Source organism: Callospermophilus lateralis, chromosome 13, assembly GCF_048772815.1.
Source record: "Callospermophilus lateralis isolate mCalLat2 chromosome 13, mCalLat2.hap1, whole genome shotgun sequence".
Lineage (NCBI taxonomy): Eukaryota > Metazoa > Chordata > Mammalia > Rodentia > Sciuridae > Callospermophilus > Callospermophilus lateralis.
This window is the reverse complement of record NC_135317.1, coordinates 33,769,809-33,788,926: the sequence shown is the minus strand read 5'-3', so window position 1 is coordinate 33,788,926 and position 19,118 is coordinate 33,769,809. Positions and strand designations below refer to the sequence as shown.

Genomic DNA, 19,118 nt, shown 5'->3' with positions numbered 1-19,118 from the left:
TAAAGATGATTGTATGCTTTCCAGCCCGGATTGTCTAGCTCTTGTTCTTTTCTTCCAGCTTGCACAGCTGATAGTTAACGCAGGAGGAGTAGCTGCTGTGATTGATTGTGTTGGGTCCTGCAAGGGAAATATAAGGCTGCCTGGCATCATGATGCTCGGTTATGTGGCAGCTCATTCTGAAAATCTAGCAATGGCAGTGATCATTTCCAAGGTTGGTTCGCTCTTCATTTCTCCTAGTTATTACAGTAAGATATTCTAAGACAGAACTATACAGATTGAGACTCTTCCACAGAATATAAAATATGACTGGTCAGAGCAAAAGAATTATCTGAAAAAATTTTCAGTTGTTTCAATGTGTTTTTCAGTGCTAAAGCAATCCTTGATGAAAGATTTAGGTCACAAGAAATTTAAACTTTTACTCAGAGTTTTATATCCACTGTCTGAGTATTATTATTGTAATATTTAAATACAGAAAATAGTATCTTACAGAATCGTGCGTATTTACAAACATATAAAGCATAACTTGGTTAAAAACTAATATAAATTATATGACGAGTAGTCATTTTCACTGTTCTGAGGTCTACACATCTCTTCCTCCCTTTCCTGTCATTTGGAAGGAGATGGCAATGGCTAGGACACCTTTTTAAATTCATTTTCATTCAACTTTCATAAACTAATTTCTCAAACTAGGCCATCACAACACAGGTCAGACAGCAGTGTTGTTTGTTTCCTAGGGATTTTGCCTTATCTCGGTTTACAACTTTCTATGAACCCACCATAGGTGCAGCCTGGTACATAGTAGGTGCTCACGAAATATGTTGATGAATAAATATTGATCTGAAGAACGCTTCAAAGGCTCTGTGTGCGTGGCGACCCTTAGGGTGTGGGTTTCTTATCAGCTTAAAAAACCTGCTGCTGTATGTTAAACAGAAATGCGGATTTTTTTTTTTTTTTTTTTTTTATCCCTTGCTAATCCTCAGAATAAAAAGGAGTCTCGGATCTTTATTTTCTACCTATTCCACGATGATTCTTTGCTTCACTCCCTTTTATCCTGTTCTTTTTCTTTTGTTCTTCTATTACCACAGGCTGTGACGGAGACTAGAGTAGTAGTGGTGCTTTCGGAAGAGTCACAGTAAGAATGTTACTGGGTTTTTTTGATCCTCCGTTCTTTTGTGGAAAGTCAGAAAGCTCCCGCGTAGGAGGAAGGATGAAGGCCGCAGCAGCTGCCTGTGCTGCCTCCCCGCTCCTGCTAGCCGCCCGGGAGGCTCTCCCCTTTGGTCTAGGGCTGCTGCTGGCCTCTCCCACCTGGTTTTTGTTTTTCAGTTAGTTAAGATCAAGGTGGCAGCAGCAGAGGTGCACCACCCAGTAGTGCAGCTCTCTCGTCTTTTCCCGTGTAGTTCTTTAGGGACTATTAATAACGCCCTACGTTTAAATAACGCTTTATAATTTTTTGAAGCACATTCATGCTCCTTATCTCACTTGTTATTCGTAACTGTCGAGGCCAATAAGGCAGAGCTTGGGGGTCAGGTGGAGGCCCGGTTGCTTTTCTCCTGAATCTTCAGTCTCCTTTCACAGAAGGACAGGCTTTCTGCAGTCACTTCACTGCGAAGACAGGTCTGACCTTTTGTATTGGCAGACATGCATTTTTAGTTGTAGGAAAGAGCAAATGAAGAAATATGGCAGTTCTCTTTGGGAAACTGGTCTTAATAACCGAGTTAAAAGATGGAAGAGAAAAAAGTAGGTATGATGATTTGGGCCTTCTCTATGGTGATGACCACGTGAATACTGTTTTTTTGTGGTACTAAATTTGAGGTGATTACTATAGTCTCAAATTAGTTAGAAAATTATCCCTGTGCAGAATCTGGAATTAGAATTTGATTGGGGTTATTTGATTTTTTTCTTGGTTATATGGACTGTGATGTGGCTCTTTAGTTAATTGTATCTTTATTATTTAGATAAAATTGAAGCCTAAGAATAAACTGTGAGCATATGCTATCTGTGTGACAAAAATAATCTTTTCTACTTTGACATTCAGTCATGTTAAAATCAGCAAAACTATAACTTAAAAGTTGACCAAAATTAATGGAAAATTGTTTATATTCTATTTCAGGAAAGATATTAATGGATATATTTCATTTAAAGGTATTTAGTTAGGTTTCTTAGACATTTCATTTTAAGTCTAGTATTTATTCTGTTCTCAGATGTATTTTACTTGGCAAGAATATACTTTTTTTTAAAGATTCTAAATTAACTATTTTTTTTTAAACAAAGGAAAATAAAACATTTTAAGATCCTAAACATTTTTAATTTGTCACAGTGGAATCTGGTTTTGCCTAGTCTGTGACATCTATTGTTTGGTTAAATGTCCCTCTATTTGGGGGGTAAAAGCTAGTAGAGATATTCGTAGTTAAGTTGGATTGTTACAGATAATTAAGGTAATTTAGTTCTAGTGATTTTATTGACTTAAGAAATGACAGCCCCTGTGATGTGCTCATTTATTGAACCATTTAGGAAAAAAAGGATCAAGGCTGAAATGATTTCTTCTAATGTTTGAAAGACACAGAAGACTCTTTAATCCTGCTCTAGATTTATAACACTTGCTCTTTTGATCACCGCTGCAGGGTGTACCCCAGTTGTCAGTCTGCCTGTCAGAAGAACCAGAAGATCATATTAAGGCTGCTGCTGCTTGGGCCTTAGGACAGATTGGGAGACACACTCCCGAACATGCACGGGCTGTCGCCGTCACAAATACTTTGCCAGTTCTGCTTTCTTTGTACATGTCACCTGAGAGTTCTGAGGATCTACAAGTGAAAGTAAGTGCTGTATTCTGAAGGGTTATATGACTATTTGTTAGATTTTTGACTCATTTAAAAAATCCATAATTTTAATTTTCCTTATGGAAACATTGCTTTTATGAGCCAAGAAATACAAATTTAGCTGAGCATGGTGGCTCACACGACTCGGGAGGCTGAAGCAGAAGGATAGCAAGTTCAAGAATAGCCTATGTAACTTAGTGAGACCCTGTCTCATTAAAAGAAAAAAGAAAGAAAGATACACAAATTATCAGAAGAATTGAGGTTTCTCTTTTTTTTAGAAATAGGTTACCCTTGTCTCTGTAAATCAGTGATATATTTAAAGAAATCTGGGTCTAAAGTTATAAAATGAGTGCCTGGTTATCGCCTTCTATATTCCTGTTCACTTTTCCTGTAAAATAGGAATTAAAGAATAATAGGATTTTTGAGTTGGAATTTGCTGGAAAGTTCTTTGGTCCATTTTACATTAAAAAAATTTAGTCCAAAATACTTTAAGGTGCTTTTCAAGGGTGTAAGGCAACTAATTGAAAAGCGTCCCTGAAGTTATATATTTTACCTCTCTTAACTTCAAGTCTACCTGATTTTTAAATTACATGTCTTGTCTATTTGTTCCTTTAAAAAAATCCACAAAATTCACCAAATCATTTTTATTTTTGCTTTGTTTATTTTGGCACTAGGGATTGAACTCAGGTGTGCTTTACCACTAAGCTACATTTCCAGTCCTTTTTATTTTTTTATTTTGAGACAGGTTTTCCCTAAATTGTTTAGGGCCTCACTAAGTTGCTGAGACTGGCCTTGAACTTGCACTCCTCCTGCCTTTGCCTCCCAAGTCACTGGGTTTACAAGGGGTGTACCACTTCTCATTTAATCATTTTTAAATAGGCAAGTTTAATAAAAAATATTACTAGCTACTAAAGTGATATACAAAACTTGAATATAAAGTAGGATGGATTGTTTAATAATTTTATACCGTCAAAGAAAAAATATTTTCCAGTGTATTTCCTCTTAGGAAAACATGTAACCTGTGTGTGTATGTTACTAGGGATTAAACCTAGAACCTTATACATCCAAGGTAAGCACTCTAGCACTGAGCTATTTGCCCAGTTAAAATAGGTAACTTTTTGAAAGCAGCTTGTGGAATTGACTTGGATTGAGGAAAGCTCATAGAAAAGACAATTTAAAATAAAATTAAGGGGCTAGGGATGAAGCTTAGCAAACATTTAAATTTTAGTTAAAACAGTAGATTAAATGCCAGGCACAGTGGTGTACAACTGTAATCCCAGTAGCTCAGGAGGCTGAGACAGGAGGATCACGAATTCAAAGCCAGCCTCATCAACTTTAAGGTGCTAAACAATTCAGTGAGACCCCATCTCTAAATAAAATACAAAAAATAGGGTTGGGGATGTGGCTCAGTGGTTGAGTACCCCTGAGATCAATCCCTGGTACCAAACAAAAAACAAACAAACAAAAAACCCAAAATAAATTAACAAATAGGAAAACACATTTACTAAAACATAACTTTAGATGGTATAATGAGGCAGGAAAATAACACTACCTAGGTTAGGGACTCAGAGTTATATATAATGAATATATAATTATATATAATGAATCAGTTATTTGACTTAAAAGTTTTACAAAAGTGAATTTATGTTCACTTGGTGATGTTTGAATGTTATTTCTCTACAAATACACTGAAGGAAGTTGACTTCCAAGATTGACATTTTTTTTTTTCAATTTGTAAAACAGATCAAAGCAGTGATTTAATAGATTTAAGGCTTCCTTCACATGACCCCAACATTGAGACAATATTGGCAGTGCTTGGTAGAGAGAAAAAGATTGTGTTCTCTAAGGTCTATTCTAGTTCAACAGGTCTCTGATTCTTTGAATTTCTGATAAGAAGCCACAACTCCATTTCCAGTTTTGATTTGTCTATGCACACACCCATATACCTTTGTCCAGGTGTGTGTATACATACATAATTTCAATCTATGTATGTCATCCTCTTTTAACCTCATATTTGTTAACCCATTATCATTATTTTTCCTTTTTTCTCCTCTCCTCCCCAACTTCTTGTACTTCTTTTCTTTCCTTAGTTCTCCTCATTTCTCATTCCCCTTCCCTTATTTCCAGTGATCCAATGACTCTTGGCCTTCTCTGCAGGCATAAACTGGGCCTAGGCTGTAATAGTAATTGTGTTCAATTTAGAGATTATTAATAGATAATTTATTAATATTTAAAAATAATCTCTATTCTTTCAGATTCCTGCATTTAACAACTTTTGTTTTAAGTTTTGGAAATAAAATGAAATAATACATGTAATAGAACATGAATGATTAATGGTGGAGTTAATAGTAATTATAGTTTGAGAAACCCTTTTAAGTAGTCACTTAGTAGTATATACCTAAGTTTATATAGCTTGGCTTTTAAATATTATTATGTAAATATCACTGGAATAAAATAAATTAGAAAACTTCACCTTTTAAATCAAGATAACCTTTATCATGTTTTAGTTTATCGTAGGTGGCTTTAATAGGTTAACTTAATACTACAGTTCCTTCTGCTTTTATGTGACACAGAATTTACTTTCAGGAAATACACTGGGTACTAAATTAAAAAGTGGATCTTTATAAGGCATTATCCTGTTAGCAATCTTCCCAAGACTTGAAGTCCATCTGAATATTTTCTTATTGTAGGGACTTAATCATTCCTTTTTCTTTCCCAAGTTCTCTTGAATTGTACCAGTTGTTGTTTTAGTGGCTTAAGAATGAAGTCCATTCAAGCCTGTTTGATTTGACCCTCTCCCACTAGGGAAAAGTGTATCCAAGAACACAAGGAACTCTCTAGTGGCATTTCTCATTTGTTAATCTGTGGCAGCTTTCAAATTACAAGGCCATGTTGAAGTTCATTTTGTCCCAAAGGCATGTCAGCTTCTGTAAGCATTCCCTAATTGGTTCCAGTCCAGCAGAACCAATGAGCAGCCTCATAGAATTTCTCTCATGTTGTCACTTAGCCTTATTATTTGTCTACTCTTATGTTATTCCAAAATACCTTAATCAAAGCAACACAAAACGAAACAAAAATCTTTGATCTAATAAACTGATCTGTATTTATTGTGAAAACATTTAGACATTTTCATTTTCATTTGTTTTAATTTAGAGGCATCATTGAAATGTTCCATTTTTAGCTTGGGGCATTTGAATCAGTTTATTGTATTTAATTATAAAATTATTTCTAATATATTTAATGTAGCTATTGTGTTTTTGTGTTTGTGGTTATTCCATCCTCACTTTTTAATTTTTTGCATAGTGTTGGGGATTTAATCCAGGACTCCTGCAAGCAAGGCAAGCTACTCCACCACTGAACCCTGTACCCCAGGCCCACTTTACATTTTTTAGCAGCTTTGTTGAGATATAATTCGCATACCATACAATTTACCCAATTAGATTTATATATACTACAATGATTTATAGTATACTTACAAGATTATGAAACCATCACCATAAACTAATTTTAGAACATTTTTATTCCACACCAAAGAAATGTTGTGCCCTTAGCACTCACTCCACATCCCCTCTGCATAGCCTCAGGCAACCATTAAAATTTACTTTTGGTATCTGTTGTCTGGACATTTAATTTAAATGGAATCATACAGCATATGTGGCCTTTTGTGTCTAAGTTTTTTACTATGTAGTGTGAGTTTTAAGATTCCTCCATTATAGCATATATTAGTATTTTCCTTTTTATTTTCAAGTAATATTCCATTGTATTAATATACCATATTTTGTTTATCCATTCACCCATTGATGGGCATTGGATTATTTCTACTCTTTGACTATTATGAATTAGGCTGCTATGAATATTATTGTACAAGTTTTTGTGTGGATGTGTTTTCATTTCTCTTGGGTATATACCTCTTGGGTCTTGGGTAACTTCAATATTTTGAGGAACTGCCAAACTCTTCCAATGTAACCATACCATTTTATATTCCCACCACAAATATAAGAGGATTCCAGTTTTTCCATATTCCTGGTAGCTCTTATTATCCTTATTTTTGATTATAGCCTTCCTAAGTGGTTGTGGTTTGGTATTGCATTGCAGTTTGATTTGTGTTTACTTAATGTTTAATGATGCTGAAAATCTTTTCGTATACTTTTTGGCCATTTGTATGTTTTCTTTGCAGAAATAACTATTTACACCTTTGCCCAGACAACAATAAGTATTGACTATCATGTGGAGAAACTTGAATCCTCTTACATTGCTAGTAGGAATATAAAATGTTGTGGTTATACTGAAAAACAGTTTAGTAGTTTTCCAAAATATTAAACATAAACATATCACCATTACCCAACAAGTTCTATCTTAGATATCTACCCAAGAGAACTGAAAACACTTGTATACATAAAGACTTGCATATAAATTTTTATAGCATTATTATCATGATAGCCAAAAGTTGATAAAGCCCACATGTCCATCACTAGTGAATAGATGACCAAATTGTCATAAATCCATATAATAGAATCCTATTTGATGATGAAAAAGAACAAAGCAATGATACATGCTACAACATAGATAGAAGTTCACAAACATTCTACATGGTGAAATATTCCAAGCACAAAAGTTTACACATTGCATGATTTAATTAATATGAATTGTCCAGACAGCCAAATTTATATAGACAGAAAGTAGATTAGTAGCTGCCTGAAGATGGTGGGGCTAAGTGGAGGTGGGAATGAGGAATGACTACAAATGGGCCTAAGACTCTTTTAGGGATGATGAAATGTTCTAAAATTAGATTGTGGAGATGGTCACATGATTCTGTAGATTTATAAAGTTAATTGAATTGTGTATTTAAAAACCAGTGAATTTATTATATATAAATTGTATCTTGAAAAGTTAAAGATCTTAAACTCAGAAATAGACATGTAAACAAAATCTTAATTAACTCATATTTCCTTCATGTTGAATAAATAGCTGATTATAAATTATGACATACATTCCAACCTGTAATAATATAACTATAAGTTGAGTTTATTTCTTCCAGATGAAGGATAGTAATGTTCAGTGAATTTCTAGTGTCATTAGACTCTTTTTAAGAGTTTTTGATTAATAATTCCACAGTGCATTGTCAATTTGGAACTATTAGAATTAGAGGAAGGCGTGCTGGGGATATAGCTCAGTTGGTAGAGTGCTTGCCTCACATGCACAAGGCCCTGGGTTCAATCCTCAGCACCAAAAAAAAAAAAAAAAGAGAGAGAGAGAAAGACAGAAAGGATGTCTTTGTAGTTTAATGGATGTGATCTCTGCTCTACAGTTACTAGGCTTTGTCACCAATGGCAGGTAAGTTAAATTTGTTGGCTGTGAAGGTCACCATGATTTTAAGATGGTCACAAAGAAACAGTATAACCAGGTATATTGGGAACTGAGAGTTCAATTCTAACTTATACTAGAGGTAAAGAGGGGGCTGCATTTCTTACATTCCTTCCTTTATTTAATCTAATTTATAAAACAATGTTTGAAGACAAATGTGTTAAAAGATAAGAGGTTATACAAGACTACTTTATTTGGGTTTCTGAGAAATCTTAAATTCAAGAGATCCTTTACTGGTAGCACAAATAGATTGAATGTTTTTGCTGAATCCATTAACAGTTATAAAGTAATGTGAAGATTAAAATGTTTCTGCATTTCAAGAGCATTGCTAAACATTCAATAACAAGATTACAATCTCAGAAGACCAGGTTGACTAAGCCCTCAGAGAGAGAATGGTTAAACAGAGCAAATCTGTATGGATGCACTGAAGCACAAAACCATATACAAGCAGATGTGGAATTCCAGTGGAAAATATCTATACATAGACACAATTGTGAAACTTTCCAAAATGAAAGGGACAGGCTGTAATACAAGGAAACAAACTCACAACCAGCCATGGCTTCAGAGCTGGCTGCAGTGATGTGCTATAGTCACATCAGGACTTTCCTTCAGCAATGCTATGGCAGGGAGCAGCACCATGTGGTGTCACTTTGAACTATGGAAGAGCCAGGTGTGGTGGCACACACCTGTAACCCCAGCAACTTGGGAAGATGAGGCAGGAGGATCACTAGTTCAAAGCCAGCCTTAGCAATGGTGAGACCCTGTCTCTAAATAAAATACAAAATAGAGCTGGGGATGTGGCTCAGTGACCAAATGTCCCCGAGTTTAATCCCAGGTGCCAAAAAAAAAAAAAAAAAAAGAAAAGAAAGAAAGAAATATGGAAGAATTCTGGGTGTGTGTGGGGAGTACCATGTGGTACCTGATATTTTGTTTGTAGGTGATCCACTTCCTATTGTTGAGATGAGTTTTTCTTGACAGCTGAATAGATCCTATCTGTTTTGCTTCCATAAAGGATGAGGAAATTTCTTCCCATAAGCTATAGCCACATTTCTGCAGATATGCATTGAGTAATACACACAGCAGATATTTCTAACTACATATGTATAAACCATGGATTCTTTTGGAGAATACAGAATGTCTGATAATGTCATTCTACAATAAAACACATTGTTTTCTCATATTTATTGATTGGGAGAAATAGGATATATTAGTTATCATAGTTTCATATATACAAATGTTATACTAATAATAAACACATATTAATTTATAGTCTATAATTTTATGCTTCATAATTTTAATTTCCTGATAGATATTTTAAGAACTCTATAAACAGTATATATTTTGAGGTTTAACAGAAAGACAGCTGTCAGGGTATTCTATAGTAAAACCAATCAAAAATAGGAGTTTGTCAGCCAGTTATTTTTAAAAATGAAGCAACTGCAGGTTAGACCGGGAAATTGATTTCATTTTCAAATTCCAGGAATTTATGACATGAATTTTTGTGAAACTTTCATTGATTACTCAATTTCATATGCATTTTGCTTTGTATTTCAATAGAGCAAAAAAGCCATTAAAAGTATCCTACAAAAATGCACCTATCTACCAGCCCTTGAACCATTTCTGTACGATGCTCCTCCCAATATTCTGAAGCATGTAGTTGGACAGTTCAGTAAGGTAAGAATTGCTCTTTTAGCCTGTAAGAAGGGTAAGAAAATAAAAATGATTTGTTGACTTGTTTTTTTTGTTGTTGTTTGTTAACTTGTTTTCTTCTTTAAGATGGGGTCTGGGGTTTACTACTTAACTCTCTGTATTGACACGGATAGTACAGTCTAGTAACGTCCACATGTAAATAAAACACTTCCTTCTTTCCCACTCTTTTCGCAGTTTCTATACTGTCATTTTAAGTATTCTCAGGAAGTAAGTGGTATGTCAACACATAAACACTTTGTAATACAGATAATATATATTGATAAGTAACTTTTAGTAGTTTTCCCAATGTCTTTTAGTTTCATTCACCTGGGAACATGGCAAAGATCTTATCAAGAAAAAGAAAGATGTCTCTGAGCCACTGAAATATTTTTCACGAAGTCCGTGCACTTTACTACAGATGCCCTCAGACAGTCATTTGGAACCTACTGACTTTTTTTCATGAACAATTTTAACAAATGTAGCTGTCACATTTCTAAGATCATTTCAGATTAAGTGATAGTAAGTGGTAGTAAGGGAGAAAGGTCAAGCTGCTAGAAGTGGGCCGGCAGAGTTGACTACTGATAGCCAGGGATAGAAGAGAAAAGCAGTATGACACAGTCATCGGCGGTCAGGATAGCGACCTAAGCCATCAAGAATAAGTTAAATTATCTTCATATGTTTGACTTAAGAAAATGAGGTCAGCAAGGTATATACCACAGTGCTTATGCATACAGGCTCAGGCACTGAAGTATGTACGTGTGCTACTTAATAGCACTAATTCTTTACTAAAGTCTTGACCTCTCTAAACCTTAATTTGACTACCTGTAAAGTGAGAAGAATAGTGGTTTTTATTTCATATGATCAATGTAAAGATTAAATGAGATTGATTATGGCTAATTAAATCACTTTTTAAATTAGGGAAGAGGGCAAGTTCATTTTAATAGTTTTAATGCTACATAAATGCAGTACTACTGTTGTATAGCATATTTCTACAAATAATGAACAAAAAGTGTATGTTCTAACTTTTAAGTACATTCTACATTTTAGATACTCATAGAAAAGGTAGACTTTACTAACAGCCCTTAGTTCTTGAGTCTCTCCAGGATCCCCAGAACTTGGCTGACCCTCAAGTGCCACAGATACTGGAAAGCAGAGGTTATCTCTGAAGCTACCTCAGGATACAGTTCTTTGCATCAGACCCCTATGCTCTGTTTTTCCTTTCAAGAAAATAATGAAACTTTTTTTTCCTCTTAGTTATATGGGATGTGGGAGATAAAATGGCATATTTTCTTTGACAAACCCACTAACCAACTAATGTAGAGAAAAGACTATAAAGTACTGCATGGGGAAAAAATTCATTTCTTCATTTTTGTGTACTGTTGGGTGCTAAGTAAGAAATTCACTAGCTGATTTGGTCATCTACCTTATCTAAGGGTAAGGTGCTGAGTGAATCATCTATAGACAAGAGTCATCAACTCTTGAAAATGGATAGTTGACATTGTTTCTGAAAGTCATATTGTAGTTTAATTGTTTAGTCTAATGAGCAAGAAGATATTGTAGTTTTATTGAACTTGCTATGAAAATGAACACTATGCTAAGAGTTCAAAATCAGTAAATAAAAATCAGTTAAACAATTAATTAAGGGCAAGTATCATATACTTTTGCAGATGTGTACATTTACTTCAGGCAGAATTTTTAATTTTCTTAGAGCCTTCTTAAAGAAATAATATTCAAGCAAAATCTTAAAACTATGAGTCAATCAGGCAAAACAGGGGAGGCTTGTGGAGTGTTAAAGGTATTCTAGGGGGAGGATGCAGCATGGGCAAAGGCAAGGAATAACACAGCATGCACACTTTGATGTTACTGAAGCAAAATTTAGGGTGGAGATTGGTGGGTAAGGAAGCTAGAGAGGAGTATAGGAGTTGGGCCCCAGAAGACCTTTCCTGCTTTGTTAAAGAGCTTGCCTTCAATTTCATAGGTAGTAGAGACACCCTAAATGAGTGTAAACTTTATGTTTTATGTTTACGAGTAGAACACCAATGTTTTTGCTCATATTCATTGCCTTTCTTCCATCTCCACAACATAAAAAGTTAATGCACTTATAGAAGGAGTGCATTTTACTTCCAATTATCAGCAGATTTTGGCTTACAATTCTATAAATATATCGGGTGTACATTTTCTTCTACATTTTTGGGATACTTTATTGCTTTTTTGGTAGCAATGATCTAACTTGGAAAAGAAGAGCTGACATTTTTATTTGTTTACTTTCAAGGTGCTACCACATGATAGCAAAGCTCGAAGACTTTTTGTAACAAGTGGTGGACTAAAAAAGGTTCAAGAGATAAAAGCAGAACCTGGTTCTCTCCTTCAAGAATATATCAACAGTATCAACAATTGTTACCCAGAGGAAATTGTGAGGTGAGAATATGGACTTCAAAAAAGTTCAGTATTATATGTTGTAGTGTTTTTGGTTTCAAATCTAGATTTTATATCCACTTTTCAAAATGTGTACTTTGAAATACTACATAAGGCCAGTGGATACCTTGACTTTTCTCTTGATCTCTTTTTAACCCTCTTCAAATTGAATTATGTTCTGATTTATACATTTCCAAATCAACCTGGAATATTATTTAAGGCATTGATACACTAATTTAATATATGCTACTAAGGAATAACCAAATACAGAGTCTAAATTAAACTGTTTTTAAATTGTGAATACCTGTTTTTGAAGAAGCCTATAGATTGTGACTTTCATAGTTCCCTGTGTGTTCTTAAGCTCACATTACATTAATGGAAATATTATTGTAGATAATAATGTTGAGTAATAAAAACAGAGTTACTATGTACATGAGAAAAAATACATAAATAATATGTATGATATGCTGACATGCCAGTATCTCAGAGTAATCTTATAGGAAGCTATGTTCAAGATTATTTTTATTTTTATTTTTTGTGGTGCTAGTGATAGAACCCAAGGCCTCACATATTCTAAGCAAGTGCTCTACACCCAGCCCAGATAAAACATTTTTAAAATAAAGTTGATTTGCAAGCATTAAACCCAAGTCTCAGTTCTTGTAGGCCCAATGGAAAACTATACCATTAAACCCAAAATAAATACAAGCAATTTTACCAAGAAAATAATAGAATGAATTAAACAAATGAATTTTGAAAAATGCTCACAAAGAATGAAGACTAAAAGGTATATTTATTTATAGTTTTGTAATCTTATGCTAAATTCTTTCTTCACTAATACTGGAAAATATAAATTGCAGTTTTTTATGTTATAGCATATATATAATTTATAACTTTCATTAGTTTATTCTATTTAATATCAATAATTTTTAATAATATGGTAACAATTTTTAAAGCACAAAAAAAAGTTAAGATAAAATGTGTTTTCTGTTCATGTATATTCAGATAGAAAACTCTTTCATGAGTTGAAAGTTTATGTACTTTTGGGAGGCTTATGCAAACTCCTTTCCCAAAAGAGTTCCAATAAACCAGCTTTGAAAATATTAATCAGAAGAGCAATATATCATAACATGTATAATTACTATACAGAGAATATACAAATGTTTTTGTGTAGCATAAAATATGTATGAAACCACTAAATTTGGGATTATAAAAATCTTTTTTCAGCTGGGTGTGGTGGTATAACCTGTATCCAGTGACTTGGAAGACAGAGGCAGGATAAACCTGAGTTCAAGGCCAGCCTCAGAAACTTAGTGAGACCCTGCCTCAGAATAAAAAATAAAAAGGCTGGGAGTGTAGCTTAGTGATAAAATGCTGCTGGCTCAGCATTTTATAAATAAAAAATCTTTTATTAATATTGTTACATTAATTTTTATACTTGGGATATCTGTCCCTGCAGGAAGAATGCTGTTTTATATGTTTAAGATAACTCCCAATTCAATTTTCTAAAAAACAAAATTAAAGAAAAATTGGGGGAAAAAGGCAAATTAAAAGATTCCAAAATGGAATTATGTGTTAGAATTAATCAATGGTAAGGTACTTTCTTAAATCAAAGTTTTCTTTTTACTCCTTTTAAGCCATATTTTTAAAATGAGCACTGGGGGAAATTAAAAACTGTCCAATTAGAATATAATCTGGCTGGGCATGGTGGCCTATAATTCTGGTGGCTTGGGAGGCCGAGACAGGAGGATCACAACTTCAAAACCAGCCTCAGCAACTTAGTGAGACCCTATAAAAAAGGGCTGGGGATGTGGCTCAGTGGACCTGACTTCAATCCCTGGTACAAAATAATAATAATAATAATAATAATAATAATAATAATAATCTGGTGCATTGTAAAAATACCATTGTAAAAGTTAACTTGAATTCTGTCATCTGGGGTGTCCTTTTAAAAATTAGTAATTATTTTGAGGAATTTTGGTTGGCTGACTTTTAAAATTTTTCTAGTGTTTTTTTAAGCATTAGCTTCTATAGTGTTTTATAGAATCTTTGAAACATTGTCTTTCTGTGAAAATAGACAAATATATTTTAAAATGTTTCTATTTTTGCAATTATCTATTTCCCAAGAATCACTTGATGACAACTTTTAGAACTTTTATAGCTAATTTTTAGAACTAATGTAAGAAAAGATGATCAGTAGATACATTGTCATCTATTATTAGCCTAAACATTTATTTCATATTGCCAATTTTAGTAATCTTTAAGGTAGGCCTTAGAAGACCTAAGGTCTAGGCTGGGCCCACTCCACAGTCAAGTGTTTTTAAAAACTCCTTTGTGTTCTGTATCTCTGTCCACACTGGGGAGGGGAAGTGGATTTTTGGTAACCATCTCATCTGGGGAAGGATGCCTGAGCACTGTCTGCCATTCTGTATATTTCTGTTTCAAAACAATATAATAATGTTGCTATGATACAATTTTATATAGGTCTTATATAAAGTTAATTCACTTCCATTCTTAAAGAGTGTTTATAGAGGTAAGTCAGAATAGCAGTGGTTGACAAGTGAGAGGAAGGAATTTCTTGCTCTTTTGGGTGCGTTCATTTTGCTTCTTTGATGAGAACTACGGCTGCATGCTCAGATTTAAGTGTCAAACAAACCTAGGTGTCTGTCTTAGTTTCATCTGCTTACTGTGTGACCTTGGATATAATATTTAAACCTTTTAGCCTTAGTTTCTGCATCTGTAAAATGTAGATAATTACCTGTTTCATAGAATTAAAGAAGAATGCTTAGCTAAAGGGTTTACACATAAAAATTCAATCCAGTAAGTATTTCTTATCATCCTCTTTTTGCAACCCTATTCTATTTTTCGTTCTCTTGAAGATAAACATTATTATCAGCTAAATCAAATATAATGTTATAATAATATTAGAGAAACTATGTAGCAGTTCTTGGCCATTTATTATTTTTCACTGTTTTGATGAAAAAACATATCAGGCAAATTTTTCTTTCTTTTGGCATTAATAAAAGACATAAGATTATTCTGGTTTGATTTAGATTGCATTTGGTTGCTAAGGTAGAGCTCCACTTTTCCTGATGAAAATCTGTTTGAATTCCTTAACATCAGATAGACTATAGTTGAAACAGGACTTTCTGACAACTAATGAACAACTTAGAATATATATATTTATTTATAGACCTATATTCTGAGACACATCTGTATGCACTTATGGGAAGTTAGGCAGTGCTCAGTGTCTACTCTGCTAAGGGTAAGGGGAGAAAGTGACCAGCACATTTTCTTTTCTGTGGGGATCATAAGGTTTCTGAGATCTCTGGGAAAGAGGTACAGCAATGGCAGTTAGTTTGGAGCCAAGGAAAACCTCAAGAATTATTGGCAGATCCTAATTGATTTATTGAGGGTCTTTATTATAAAACAACAATGTTCAATAGAAATATAATGTGAGCCAAAATATCTTGCAGCTACATTAAAAAATGCAAAACAAAACAAGGTAAATAAATTCTAGTGATATATTTTTGTTAGTCAAAAATATATCCAAATGTTTTTATTTCAACTTGTAATCAAATATAAAAGATTATAAATAAGTTACTTTATATTTTAGAAATATTTTATTGCTTCCAGCACATCTTAATTCAGATGCTAAATTTCACTGGCAATACTTGACCTATATTTAGATTATGTAAAATTTGCACTTAAAAAGTAGACTCAGATATTCTAAATATACCTAATTGTTTTTCAATAATTTAATTGCCAATTTTGAATTTGAGATTAAATTTAAAAATTCAGTTCCTCAAACACAGTAGCCATATTTCTAGTACTCAACAGCCACATGTGGGTGGTTGCTATCATATTAAACAGTGCAATTTTAAAGATTAAAAAAAAAAAATTTTGTTTCTAGCCTTCATTTTCTTGCAGTACTGATGATTGAACCCAGGGTCACACATGCTAGGCAAATGCTCTGCTATTGAGCTTCATCCCCAGCTCTTTTTATTTTATTTTGATACAAGGTCTGGCTAAGTTGTCCAGCTGGCCTCAACCTTGGTGATCCTCCTTCATCCACTCCCAAATAGCTGGGATTATTAATGTATGCCTCCCTGCCCAGCAAACTTCTTGCATTTATACAAAATGTACTTTTCTTGTGTCTGACACATTTATAAGGCTTAGGAAAGTGAGGCCTGCTTTAAAATTTGTGACTAACTCAGACCAGGAGAGAAATATTTGTGAATTCCTCAGCACAAGAACACTTCAAAGAAATCCATTGGTGAAATATTTTTTTCAAGCTTAGCAGGCCTTTTGAGGAGAAACATTTTTTAAGGTAGCTTTTTATGTATGTATGTATATATGTATGTTCTGTTTAATTATGACTGTGTGTAAGTATACTACTGAGAAAACACATCCCTGTTTTGTTCAGCTTAACTTGACAAATTGTGGAACAAATAAGTGTATACAAATTATGAGTTTTTAAGTCAAGCATCTAGGCATAAAGATAAGTAACAAAGGGCAAAGCAAATCCCTAACAATAGGTTTTATCTAGAGAAAACACTTCAGAAGCTTAATTATTTTGAGTGTATTGGAAAATTTTAAATTATACTTTAGATTTTTAAATCTATTTCATATTCTAGAATGCCTGACAAATTTTATTTGACATGTTTTTACATACATGCAAATTTTTTCCAGGCATATCAAACATCCAACAATGTATTAATCAATATATTTAATACTTTTACATTAAAAATTTTATAAAATGTTCAGTGTATAGATATAAATTCATAGTACTAAATATGCCCAAGAACTAATGAAAATGGTTAATTCTAAATATATATGATATAAATATTTGTAAACCATTTATTAAATACTTCTTCAAAATGAATTCTACTCCCCCCCAATTTTTGTTTTTATGGGCAGACACTAAGAGGGCTGGCAGCATAAGGGATGTGGCTCAGAGGCAGAACACTTTGCTTCAGACGTGCAAGGCCCTGGGTTCAATCTCCAGTAACACACACACACACACACACACACACACACATACACACACACTAAGAAATGAATTCTAAGGCAATGTGGAATTTGATTATTGATAATAATTTATATAGTCTGATTTATGAAAAAATATATCAGCTATGACCCTTAAAGCAACATTGATATAATAAAGTCTCTATAATAAGATACTGTCACTGGATCAAAGGTTCGTACTTGGAAGACATCCCTTTTGCCATTATATTTATATTCCTTAAGTGTTTTGCTATTTGTGAACTGACACTCTCTTCTTTGAGTCTCTCTAAACTGATTCATAAAGCATTACTAAAACACAATCATTCAGGGTTTATGTGAGGCTTTATTCACAGAATTATTTCAGATAAACTCCTTAAATAATTTTTTTATGACCACTGTGCTGACTTTAATAAATATCTAATAGCAAATTTTCTTTTCCAGGTACTATTCCCCTGGATATTCAGAGACACTTCTGCAGAGAGTGGACAGCTATCAACCACTTATCAACTAAACAAAGTTATATATTAATACTCAAATTCACAGCAGAGAATTTGTGATTACTGTTATAATTGTTAAAGTTCTTTATAAATATTCAAACTTAAGTACATTCTAGAGTTATTCAATGTGACATACCTTTAGATAATATTTTCTAAATTTATGCAATACTTTAAAAATTAGTAGCTTGAATACATGAGGAAATATCCATATTCATTTGTATGCATAGAATTTGTATTTGCTCTAAAGGTAGATTTAAAAAGACATAAAAGGGTTTTTAAGGTATCTGTTATTTTTCTGCTAAACAGCACTCAAACATACACACCCCCTCCAACTACACAGAAGTAAGAGATAACGTTCAATGTTTTTTTGGCCAACTTCCTTTGGCAAGGAAAAACTGATCTTGCAGATTACACATTAGGATCTAGAAGAAAAATAGTTAAAAGAGAAACTGATGATGGGAATACAGGACCCCAGTGCTGGTTGCATAGATGCATTAAACTCACAGAATCTAGGGATAACTTGTCAGGTTAAGAATTTAAGAAGGCCCTTCTCTTTATCACAACATTTGGAAGTTCTTTTTACCTAAAGTGTTCCTTATCCTACACAGGGCTAGCTTTGTTCATGAATAAACAAGGAAGCAGGCATAAAAAATGGGCTGTCAGTATTCCCTTGTTCTAGCTTGTTCACTTTCCCAAATTTCAAAGCTACATGTTTTTTAGGGATTTAAGGGAATAATTTGTAAAGAATACCTATAGGTTCAAATTTACATACATTTTCACTTAGGAAGCTGTAAAGGGATTAAAGAGTATTTTAATAAAATTTTAAATAAAAGAATATTAAAATTTTGTTTTTTTTCCTTATCTAGTATTTTTCTGACTTTGGGGAATCTTTGGATTTGGGAGTCTTGTTTTGTATGTGCCTTTAAATCTAAAAGGAATGTTGTTTATGGTGATCTTTCTGGGAGACTTTCAGAGAAAGTGACAACCTGGAGAGCCCCCGGGACACCATGGGTCCAATCTGGTTTTCTTTTCAGGTTTCCTTTTTGGATTCTTCACTCCCCACCTCCCACAAAAGGAACCTAATCATTTAATTTTGGCTTTTTCTGGACTCATCTTTGTCATCATTATTTCCAAATAGTGCCTATTTGATTATATAGTGTTGTGTCTTTTAAAATTCATCAAACCCAAGGATTGTCCCATTTTCCCCCCTCATGACAGGCTAGGATTGCCAAGGGATTTCATTTTTTTGTTTTAGTCTGGGGATTAACACATGGCCTTGCACATGTTAAATAGGTGCTCTCCCATTGAGCTACACCTCCAGTCCCTGGATTCA

The 19,118-nt window shown here is 33.6% G+C and overlaps 1 protein-coding gene across 1 annotated transcript in view; it reads left to right on the top strand.

The window, feature by feature from the left end:
- The window catches only part of Spag6 (sperm associated antigen 6), a 64,618-nt gene extending 46,084 nt beyond the window's left edge, over nt 1-18,534 (top strand). The window contains exons 7-11 of the mRNA XM_076831648.1: nt 59-211; nt 2,622-2,813; nt 9,738-9,854; nt 12,142-12,287; nt 17,730-18,534. Of these exons, the coding sequence (XP_076687763.1) occupies nt 59-211; nt 2,622-2,813; nt 9,738-9,854; nt 12,142-12,287; nt 17,730-17,799 (678 nt within the window). The 3' untranslated portion in view covers nt 17,800-18,534. The remainder of the gene's footprint in view (nt 1-58; nt 212-2,621; nt 2,814-9,737; nt 9,855-12,141; nt 12,288-17,729) is intronic.
- The last annotated feature ends 584 nt before the right edge of the window (nt 18,535-19,118 follow it).